Source organism: Strix uralensis, chromosome 9 (assembly GCF_047716275.1).
Source record: "Strix uralensis isolate ZFMK-TIS-50842 chromosome 9, bStrUra1, whole genome shotgun sequence".
Classification (NCBI taxonomy): domain Eukaryota; kingdom Metazoa; phylum Chordata; class Aves; order Strigiformes; family Strigidae; genus Strix; species Strix uralensis.
The window spans coordinates 20563806-20575164 of NC_133980.1; the positions used below are offsets into that span (position 1 = coordinate 20563806).

The 11359-nt window shown below is 42.8% G+C and overlaps 1 protein-coding gene across 11 annotated transcripts in view; it reads left to right on the forward strand.

Moving 5' to 3' along the window:
- The window catches only part of DOCK10 (dedicator of cytokinesis 10), a 164506-nt gene extending 153799 nt beyond the window's left edge, over positions 1-10707 (forward strand). For 8 of the 11 annotated variants that reach the window (XM_074877692.1, XM_074877687.1, XM_074877695.1 and 5 more), the window contains 7 exons: positions 1820-1966; positions 2469-2679; positions 4950-5140; positions 5817-5917; positions 6250-6388; positions 8314-8389; positions 9977-10707. In XM_074877692.1, the coding sequence (XP_074733793.1) occupies positions 1820-1966; positions 2469-2679; positions 4950-5140; positions 5817-5917; positions 6250-6388; positions 8314-8389; positions 9977-10044 (933 nt within the window). In that variant the 3' untranslated portion in view covers positions 10045-10707. The remainder of the gene's footprint in view (positions 1-1819; positions 1967-2468; positions 2680-4949; positions 5141-5816; positions 5918-6249; positions 6389-8313; positions 8390-9976) is intronic. The other 3 variants (XM_074877696.1, XM_074877690.1, XM_074877697.1) reach the window with 1 other exon arrangement.
- The last annotated feature ends 652 nt before the right edge of the window (positions 10708-11359 follow it).

The following is an 11359-nucleotide window of genomic DNA, read 5'->3' on the forward strand; positions in this document are numbered from 1 at the left end:
TGTCTCACCACCCTCACAATAAAGAATTTCTTCTTTATGTCTAATCTGAATCGACCCTCTTTCAGTTTAAAACTGTTACCCCTCATCCTATCCCTACACCCCCTGATAAAGAGTCCCTCCCCATCTTTCCTGTAGCCCCCTTTAAGTACTGGAAGGCTGCTGTAAGGTCTCTGCAGAGCTTTCTCTTCTCCAGGCTGAACAACCCCAACTCTCTCAGCCTGTCCTCACAGTGCCCACAAACTCTTGGCACTTGCCAAATTAAAAGACAATTTTATTGCCCCTTGTCCTCACTGAAGGAGAAGCCAGAAATGCATGTATTTGTTAATCCCTATTAAAATAAAGTTTAGGGGGGGGTTCCTAAACAAACATTGACATTTACAGCTAATTTATTTTAATTCTTTGTATATTTTTGTGAAGATTTGCCCAGTCAATAATTTTAGTGGCCAAAGTTGAAATACACTGCAACATGATAAGGCTGGATTTTGCATTAGTACAATCCAAAGAGATTTTGAAGGTATCTCTTGACTTCATTCTTTTATGCTTCTCTATTTTTCAACAGATGGCAGTTTGCCTAGGCATATTGTAGAATTAGCTGTCCAAGCCACATCATGTTAAATTTAAAGGGTCTTGGGTCTGACATCATTAATGCTGTCTGCCTTTCCCCTTTATCCCTGCAGCTTCATATATTTTCCTCTGGCTCAGTTTGTGTGAAGGTGAGAGGAGGAGGCTTTGGGTGCAGCTGCAGTGGTTAACACTTCCAGACTTCATCAGCAGCATATGAAGTCCTAGCATGGCATTGGGATAAATCCAGTCCTTGTTAATGGGGCACCTGCTGCTTTCTGCTCAGCTGGGAGCTGAGCTTCTCCTGGAGTGTTGATGTAATGTTCATCATGTAGCAGTTGAGTGTCTCACCTGCATGTGATGCAATGCTGTGTTAACTTTCTGAGGTCGGCATTTTTTCTGAAGCCTGACAGGCTTCACCTCTTCAGCGGAGCCTTTTATTAAAGCTCTGCCAAGTCCACCCAGTGTAATAAGTAAATGACCTTAACAAGATTGAGCTTTTTTGCAAAGGAGCACAGTCTGTGTGTCTTTTTTTTTTTTTTTTCCTTTTCAAATGTAAATAACTTACTAATTGTCTCTGAAAATGCTGCAATTCCATATGGCCTTCCAAGATGCCACCAGAGTTCCTCTTCAGCTGCCCTGAACAGCTGCAGACCAGTTCCCAGGTGCTCCCCATGCCATGGCCCTGTGCATTGCTGTGGGCAGGAGTGCCCTGCACGTTGCAGTGGGCAGCAGTGCCCTGTGCAGTGCCTGGCCTTTGCCTGCACATGTGCCTCCCAGATAGGATGTGCTGGAGGTGGCATGCTGTACGCTCCTAGCTGGACTAGGCATCCAGCAAACAGCTGTTAGGCTCATGTTCTGTTAGCATAGTGCTTCCAAAATAGTTAATTTAACCAAATGATTAAAATTTAAAGAATTTTTAATGTCCAATTTTTAATTCATTATGGTTTTTTCATCATGCATACATCAGCGTTCTCAAGAAAGCACTTTAACTCTTTAAACAGCTGGCTCTCTTGCATGAATAATGTGTATGTTATTTCCTGGGTAACTTTGGAGATACCAGACCAGTACAAATGCAGACCTCTAAGTCTGTGTCTGCTAGGAGTGGAGAGAGGTAAGCTTTTAACTTGGGTGCTGGAAATGGCATACTGGATGCTCTGGTGGGTGCAGGCAACCTTGATTCCTGATGTAAAGCACCTGGTTTAGGCTTTGCCCTGTCTGTTGTGTTCACTGTATCCTTCCATTTCTTTCCAAACAGGGTTTTTTTGAAGAGGAGGAAGGTAAAGAGTATATCTATAAAGAACCCAAATTAACCGGCTTGTCTGAGATCTCTCAAAGGCTGATGAAACTTTATGCAGACAAGTTTGGAATAGATAACGTGAAGATCATTCAGGATTCCAACAAGGTATAAAAGACCTGCAGTTGATGCATGAGGGGGAGAACTGTACACGATTCATGTTTTGAGAGCTGTGTTTTGAATGAATGTGAACTGAGTGTATGTGTAAACTACTATGACCTAGTTTTACAACCAAAAAAAGACCCTTACCTTATAGTGTGGCAGGTGCTGTATGGTTGTAGCAGGGCATCACAGTCAGTGGGAGGAGAGCATATTCCAGCATATGCCTGCAGAGAGCATGCAGATGTTTACTGCAATGTGGAAGCAGGTTATTTTCTCTCTCATTTAGCCTTCATCTGCTTTAGCCAATGGCTATATTCAGAAGTCCCACTGTTCTTAGAGGCCTCTTGGTTAAATATCTTTCTATTAATCTGGGGTCTGAATATTAGATTTGGAAGTCTCAGTTTTAATTGGTATTGCTATGATAGATAAAAGCAGCAGAAATATAATGGATGCCTTGGAAGCTCATCACACTTAACAGAATTCTATTACATTTGCCACTGTTACACAGGTCAACCCTAAAGACCTGGATCCAAAGTATGCATATATCCAGGTGACGTATGTCACGCCTTTCTTTGAAGAGAAGGAAGCTGAAGATCGAAAGACCGACTTCGAAATGCATCATAACATCAACCGTTTTGTGTTTGAAACACCTTTCACACTCTCAGGAAAAAAGCACGGAGGTGTAGAAGAGCAGTGCAAGAGGCGCACAATCCTGACTAGTACGTGTGCTCAGGATGCTTCCCCCTCCCATCCCACCTTTGCCAGTTAAGCCCAGCAGTGCATTTCATGTGCCAGGTTTTCTGCAGTCAGTGGCACAGCATATTGTGCAGAATAAGTAATCTTTTCAGTGTGTCCATTGGCAAAGTATGTGCTTTCTTACAGTCCTGCTGACCGTCCTAAGGAAAGTTATTTTCATTTGTGGAGTCATCAGCTGTCTTATTTTTCCTTATTATTGACATCTTAACTGTTCTTGCAGTGATGTAATTTGGGAGTGGTTCTGCTGGAGGCAGCTTAGCACTCAGAACCATTGTTCTTTTAATAACAAACAAGTCAAAGAAAAAGCAAAGCAGGGTGCCTATTCTGCTAAGAAGAGTAAAACTTAACAGATACAAATTTTTGTTCAAAATGGGAGTAAAATACCTCTCACTTCAAAAAATTCTATATAATGTAAGATTTCATCTCACTGGGCACAATCAGTGTTTTAAGACAGGAATGTCAGGAGCACTAGATACATCTGTTCTTACTGAGTCATATTAAACAGAAAATGTTTAGTTCCTTATCATGATTGAAATCTCTAAAGAGGCATCCTTTGTGAAACTACTACTGAAACTTGACCGTCTGAATTTTGCCTGGGAGTATGAGAAGCTGTCTGAGTTGGAGGTGTAGTTCTCATAGGCAGCTGTGAGCGGAGGCTGATGTTCCCAGCAAAGGCTCCTGAGTGACAGAAAATCCAGTTCCTCACCAGCTTCAGTGCATCTGCTTCCCCCAAAGGGCAAAGTGAAGAAAGCTGCTTACAGTACAGGCGTAGTCACCTAAAAGTTTTGTTCTGGCAAGTCAGGAAAGAGGCACTGATGTCTGAGGGCATCTTGTTACATGACACAGCTTTGCTTGTAAGAAGAAAGGAGTAGCTTGTATGTGGTTTTTATAAGTGCTTGAGCAGCAGTAGGTGTTTTGAGATCTGTATTAAAGCAGGTAGTTTCACTGACTTTAAAGTGCAGCTGTTATGGTATGTCTGGCAAAAACAGAGAGGGTTGTTCTTCCAGCAGAATATTTTCCCTGGGTTATTACATGCTGTCATCAGCTCCCACCACTCTCAGCCTGGCTTTGTCTTCAGCGTTAGGTGGGAATTTGATGACCTTCTCTTCTCCCCTGCTTTTCTCTCTGGCACCTGCCTCACCTCAGTGCTTTTCTCTAAAGAAAACATCTGTCTTCCCCACACCCCCCCTCCCCTCTTTGATCAAGTCATATATATTTTCATTTGCTTCCTACGGAAAAAGAAAGGCTTTTATTTTGAGAAGAAAGCAAGGCTTACCGGTATGACTGGAGGAGCAGTGGAAGTTTATAGTGCTTGTGCAGAGGTTCTGGGTGGCTGGCACAATACCTGCTCAGCATACCCAGAGCCTGCTGCCTGCATCATGCAGAGGACAAGCGCAGTCTGGTGGTGGTCTGCAGATCGCTGGCTCTCTCCTGTGCCTGGTTGTGACTCGTGCTTCCAGCTCTGGAAGTTCTGGGTTTCCTGTTCTCCCAGGAGACAGCCACCGTGTAAGCTGGAGCTCATTTAGGTCTGAGCTGACTGGCAGCAGATGCTCACCTCAGGAGGGCATACACGGAGTTTAGGAGGCCTTCCAAAGTGTGTAGGGCAATCTGGAAAAGATTGTTAACTTAGATCAGACTTAATGTGCCATAACTGTACCTTTGCCAGACTTCTTGAGATTCCTGAAAAGACCTTGACTGGAAGGAAGGGGTTTTAAGGATGAATAATTCCTCTGTCAGCTCCCATAGCAGTATTTAGGTTGAATACTAAAAGTAACTCCTTACTTCTTTAAGGGTGATGTTTTAATAGTAGTTCATCTGTGGGTGAGCGATAACCAATTCAGCTAAACTAGAGGCTCCTGCCTCTAACTTGAAACATGTTTTGAGCTGTTTGAAGTTCAGTACGGGCTTATCAGTGCTTTAACTCGGAAGAAGAAATTTGTGGATTCTGAAATCTGAGCAGTGAGAACTTTTTGCCTGTCACCTGGATGTGACAGAGCTCCGTAGCAAACAGTGGTGAATTCAAAAGGAAATGCTCTTCCAGCGCCAGGTACATCAAAATTCAATTTGGACCTGCTGTGTTACTTTCACTCATTTGGTGATTAAAACTTAATTTGTATGGATTGATAAAGACATTGACAAAGTCAAAAGTTAATACTTTGACTTAATTGTTTTGCTTTCTTAAATACTCTCTTGTTGGGTGAGTTTCTCTGACATATTTCTTGCTTTCGAGTAGCTAGTCACTTGTTTCCCTACGTGAAGAAGCGTATTCAAGTCATAAGCCAAACCAGCACAGAGCTGAACCCTATTGAAGTAGCAATTGATGAGATGTCCAAAAAAGTCTCAGAGCTCAATCAGCTTTGTACAATGGAAGAAGTGGACATGATCCGATTGCAGCTCAAACTCCAAGGAAGTGTCAGTGTCAAGGTAATGACAATTTGCCTTTTTTTTTTTTTTTTTTTTTTAACGCATGTACCTAAGTTTTTATTCTGACTTTCACCATTTCAAACATGTTTTATCTATTTTACATTTCTGGTCACATCTTGTATTCCAGTGCTGTTGGAGCCTGCCTTAAAAATGTAAGGGAGTGGAAGGTTTTCCACTGATGTGTATGACTGCTGTATTTATGTGCAAATATAACTATTTTGGTCAAATCTTCTCTAAAAAAATGTTAAAACCTTTCTAGCACGACCATCACGTGTCTCTTGAATACAGCCCCTGACACAGCCAAGCATGCAGATACTTTAAAGAGAGTTTTGTTAGGATTCGTTTTGTCATTTCCTATTTAGAAAAGTTGGGACTGTTGAGAGGTGCATGTATTTCTGGTGCCCTCATTAAAATGTCTTCAGACTTACAGCTTTCGAGATAGTTAACTAGCTGAGGACTTTCAAAGGCCAGCAGATATCTGCAGTTCGTGTGAGGCTGACCAGCTCCCTTTTCTTCAGTAAAAAAACTCTTCAGGTTTCATCCAGGTGACAAGAGTGATGTGATGTTCTTCACACAGGCTTGCTTGCCTAAGGCCAGTCCCCAAGCCTTGGAACACAAGAGAAAATGACAATAAACTGCTTGTTCTCTACACCTAAACTGCATATTTTTCCTCCAGGTAAATGCTGGACCAATGGCCTATGCTCGAGCTTTTCTTGAAGAGACAAATGCTAAGAGATATCCTGATAATCAAGTTAAGCTTCTGAAGGAAATCTTCAGGTAAACGTTAAGTTTAGACTTTCCACCCTGTGCACAGTATGAGTAACATGAGTAGGTGTGACATGAAATTAGGCTGAATTGAACCAGGCTAATTTACATCTGGATTTACCTTATCTTACAAGTCATTCCCAAGAAAACATTTACAGAAGTTTTGGGCTATCCTAGTAGCCTACATTCCTCTTGATCTGAGGATAAGTTCTGAAATTCACTTCTAACAGGTGTAATTTGCAAGGGGGAGAAGAGGCACAGTAATGTGTGTGTATATATACAGAGACAGGGTTTTTTATTACTACAAAATTTGTATGTTGTTCTTTGTGGTTTTGTGCTTGTAGGCAATTTGCAGAAGCATGTGGACATGCTCTTGATGTCAACGAACGCCTTATTAAGGAGGACCAATTTGAATATCAGGGAGAGATGAAGTCTCATTATAAGGATATGCTCAGCGAGCTCTCTGCAGTTATGAATGAACAGGTTAGATCATCTATTTTGGTGCTGGTTGGGGTGAATGAGGGTGGCTAATTGTGTCTTCATGACAAACGAAGCTGTAGAGCAAAATACTAGAAGTAAAACCTGGCAGTGCAAGTCACTGAGAAAACATCGTTTACTCCTTCCCCCCTGCCCCTCTTTCTTTAAATCCAGCTGTATTATATATGATGAATCTGACTGATCAACAAAGATTTGTCTTCTACTTGTCTTGCTACATACTGAAAAGTTGAATGTTCATGAGGCTAAATGCAGACTGAGGCCTAGAGGCGTAGACAGATAATCAGTTAAACTAGTGTTTTATGCTTTGCTTGCTTTACCCTACAGCTGTGATGTATTTAATTAAAACAGTAAATTGCTTTTAAGACCTAGCTTATAACTGGAGGAGGTATCTTTATAGTTTCTATTTGTATTCAGCTTTCAGAGCAAGAGTTATTTATTTTTTATTTTTTTATACTTAAGTACACTGTCAAAATACATGCCATGTATTTCAGTTATTAGCAGCTTCAGAAGGAGGAGCGTGCATGGCTACATTATATGAAATGCATCCCAAAATACTGAACTGGATATCAGTGCACACTTGCAGCTATTCTATTGCTGTGTCTATGCAGATATTTTTTATTATGTTTTCTGTTTTAATTTAAACATTGAGTGATTCTGCATACTAAAGTGCAAATTCAATCATGCTTAATTATTTCCCTGCATGCTTGTGTGTCAGCCACCTGAAATTGTATCTGAGAAATACTTATTCTCCAGCAGTTGCCCTGCATTTCCAGGTGCCTACAGCACACAGAAGCAGTGTTTGTGTACAGAGTTACTTTGTTAAACCATTGGTATCAGTGATGGCATCTCACAGAGTGTTTAACTGGGACCCCATTAGACCATATTGTATTATTCATCTTCACATGTGAGGAGAATAAGGATTTACCAGAATTTCTGACCCATTGTTATACTTACTGTGGAATTGAGCTAGTTTTTCACAGGGTGTAAAGCTGTGAAATTGCTTTGAAGGCTCAGTATATGCCAAGTGGGGGTCAAGCTCAGTGGTGGTTGCTGTGCTGTCAGTTGTGCTCCCTTCCTGTTTAGGTGTATAAAGGTTTGTGAACCTCAAGCATTCCAGTAATTTTATCATAACTAATATTTATCACTGTTTGTTATATTAAGTATGTAAGTATTAAGGGTATCATTTGTTACTGAATGTTCATGCCTCTCCCGTGGAAGTTATTTTGGCCATGCAGTCAATGTGCGTAGGCAGTACCATTTGTCTTGTGTGAACTACTGTTCCCCACAAGAATGGAAAATGTATGGTCAACTTAAATGAAGCACGAGGAGCCCATGAGTTTCAGCAGTCATAAAATATTTGGTGAGTTCTATTAAATACTGACACCTGTATTTATATCAGTGGGCTCTGAGTTTTCTTCATGTAAATGAAAAGACGAAATAATACAAAATTACTTGTACGTAACAATGCTAATATGTAAAGTTAAGAGTTCATCCAGCAAAGGTCAAAATCATCATCTGTTTAACCAAAATCATCTGAAAGTTCACACTGAAAACCAGTCTCCCACTTGCAGCCCTGTGGGGCAGCCTTACAAGTGTCAGCCTAGTTTTCCAGGCAGTGTGGCTTTTTAGGAAAACTCTACTCTTCTTGCAGTGAATGCATGAACTCCCTGCTTCTGAGCAGAGTGTTGCCTCAGAGAAATCACATGCTGTAAACTGTGGCTGAAATATTTATCTCGCAGTTGGAAAGCTTGAGGCTCTCATGTAGCTGTGCTGTGTGCTTTACACCAGTAAGATTTGCCATCGTTCCCATTGTTATATTCAAGAGGGTTTTGTTTGCTCACCCACTGACAATGACTCTTTCATCACCATATGTTTTTCTTTTGTTTTGTTTTGTTTTTCTTTTCTGACAGCTCTGTCATGGTCCTTGCTTATACAGCTTCTCTTCTTCCCTGTCTAACATTTCCCTCAATACTATAGCCAAAAGTGGTATGTTCATTTTTCTTACATCTATTTTTTTCTTTTAATGTCATGTACTTTCCTCACTTGCTGGTTTCTCTACTTGGTATGTTCATTTAGTTTCATGTCCAATGACTCCCTTGCTCAGGGAGTTTAAAAAAAAAAAAAAAAAAAAAAGACAAAGTATGTGTGTGATGTATTGCCCATGAGCAGCATTGAGATACGTGTTCTTTAGGATCCTAGCCATGAACTTGGGCAGGTCGGTGGGGCAGCAGTAGCAAAAGTGGCCAGGTGGAAGGGCCAGGGACAAATGGCCTAGAAAAGTACCGATTAGGCCAAACCCCCTGGCCCCATGAGTGTGGTCCCGTTCTCACAGCCCTGCCCACCACGCTGCTCGTGGCCGCCGTAGGCTGGGGCCACGCTGGGGTGCAGTGGGGAGTGTGCCAGCCCGATGTGTGCAGTTCAGAAGGACTGGTACGGCCCGGTGCAGCAGCACCCGCCCCAAGCTCTTCTTCTGACACCCCTGGGGAGGGCGTTGGATTTGAGTCATGGCGGCGGGGTGAAGTCAGCAGTCTGGGCAGCCAGTGTGTGCCGCAGCCTGCCTGTGCTCTGCCGTGCTGCCCTGCTCTCCTCACAGCTTCCCTGGCTTTGCTGGGCACTGCCAGGGAGTGCTGCGTCCTGGCGCTCTTCCTCCAGCCCGTGGCGTGGGAGCAGCTCCTTCCCAGGGCTGCCCGAGTTGCCAGCTCTGACGCTAAAGCTGTACATGGAGTCGGAGTGGTCATGTCTGAGTAACAAACATGGTGTGGTTGCAACCCTGACCAGGTATAACTGGGGCTTGATGGCATAAGATTACGCCTGGAGGGGAGGATTTCTCTTCCACTGCTGACGAGTGGGTGGTCAGCGGGGATGGCCTGTGTCTCTGCTATGGATGCTCCAACATAGTGCCCTATGGAAGAAGGCAGGTTTTAGGTCTGTATTTATAGAAGTAAGTAGGAAAAAAAGCTATTACCAAGGCTAAAAAGAACTTCTTCAGAAAAAATCTTCCTTCTTGCTAAAGCCTATATGTAGGACAGGGCAGAGCAAGCTCTTGCCACTGCTCCTCCCCAAAAGCGCAGCTCTGCCTACAGCCTCAAGCAGGCATTTGGTCCAGACCCTGCTAATGGACATGTTTTGTCAGCTGCCGTGTGTGTGAAGCTCAGTGGGGATGCTGCGTGCCCCAAATGGCTACGTGGGCAGAGCTGGGGCTAATCTGTACCACAGTCAGTAGGTGCCAGTGCAGGTGTCTGCTGGGTTTGTAAAACATAGGTGACTTCTCAGTTGTGTTTGTGTGAGAGTTGTTAGAGAAACGTAGTTCAGGGAACCCCATGAAGCACTACTTGGCAGAAGTTGGTGACCCCAGCCTCATTTATCCTCCCGGCTCAGAGGGTGTCTGCCCTCTCACTGCAGCCTCTGGTCACTTCTGGGTCTCCAGGCAAAGGTCCTTTTCTTCTGTCAGATCCTTAGCATCATTGTGTAATAAATAAAAAACGGGAAATCCTTGGTTAGATAATGAACACTTCAGACACCAAACTACTCGGATCTCACTGTTGCTTTTTGTTTTTTCTTTTTTATGGAAAGATTGCATACAAGGAGGACTCAGCAAAACAGCAAGGAATGGAGCGCACTTATTCACGAGTCATCAATAGAGCCAGCTCGTCTGTGCCAGCAGCAACCACCCTGGCAAACCCTGATGCTTGACTGCGGCGTGGGGAACACATGGCCTTGGGAAGACCTGGCGTGGCTGGGGGGGGGGGGGGTTGGTCTTCGGGGGTTTTTTTCCTTTTAGATTAATAGTACTGAAAATTAATTTGATCACGGACAATGCCAGGAAAAGGATTTGTGGGCTATGATTTTAATTTATTGGAAGTCTTCATGGTGTTATTTTTTAAAACTGCAAGCTTGATATTTTTTTAATTTTTTTGTCGGCCCCAATATTTGCACATTCCCTATTTTTTTTTGTTGTCGATTTTTGATTTTGAGCAGCCTTTATTAAGACAGGCTGATTATGAAATTCCCATTGAACAGATAGGTACACAGCAAACCCTAAGTTTGCTATAAATTATAATATATCTAATACTAAGTCCTAGTATACATATATTTTAAAGGTCAGAGTGGATGTTTTATAACATTTAAGTATATTGCAATTGTAAATAGAAGATGTGTAAAATATGTCATTTTTACAAAATTTAAAAAATATCTTTTTAGTTAATTATGACAGTACTAAGAATATGGATAACATTTCAGTTACCATTATATTAAAATATTTGTGTATGTGTATAAAAGCCTCCATAAAATTTTCTCTTTGAAGGTCTGTGCCTTGGTTCGTTCCCATGTCAGCAATTTCCAGAGTGGTGGAGATCAGGATGCCTCCTGTATCCCAGCTGTCTGTTGCGTTGTGGTTGCTGATAGAAACACTTACAACCATCTGCAGAATGTGGCTTCAGATTCTCTTCGTGGCCCCAGATTGAGGCCACCCTGGGAAACAGGCTCAGTGTAGTCCTCCTGCTTGAGGCCAAGGAAGCTCTGCTCTTCCTTTGAAGTTCGTAGTCCCAGATTTTTCTCGGGGCCTGTTGGGAAACCATGTGCCTCTAGTGAGATGTTTGTTTTGGTTTCTGCATCATGTTGGGATGAGGTGGAGCGACTCTGCCAGCTCTTGTGAGTTCCCTTTAGCCTTGCACTCCCACACTCCTTCACGTTCATTCCTTTGCCCACAGAAAATCCCTGCTTTCATGGGTCCCTGCTCGATGTGCATGTATGTTAGGTAAGATCCCTCTCTTCTATGCATGCAGTCCCCACAATTCTGTTAAGCTGTGGCTCATTTTCTCTGGAGAAACCCTGGTGATTCCCAAGGCCTCCACAGGTTCTCAAGTGTTCGTTCAGGTCAGAGGCCAGCGCTATGTCTTGCTCCATGGGGATACCAGGAGGGTTTTTGCAGTGTGCTGCCCCTTTCTGCCCTACTGT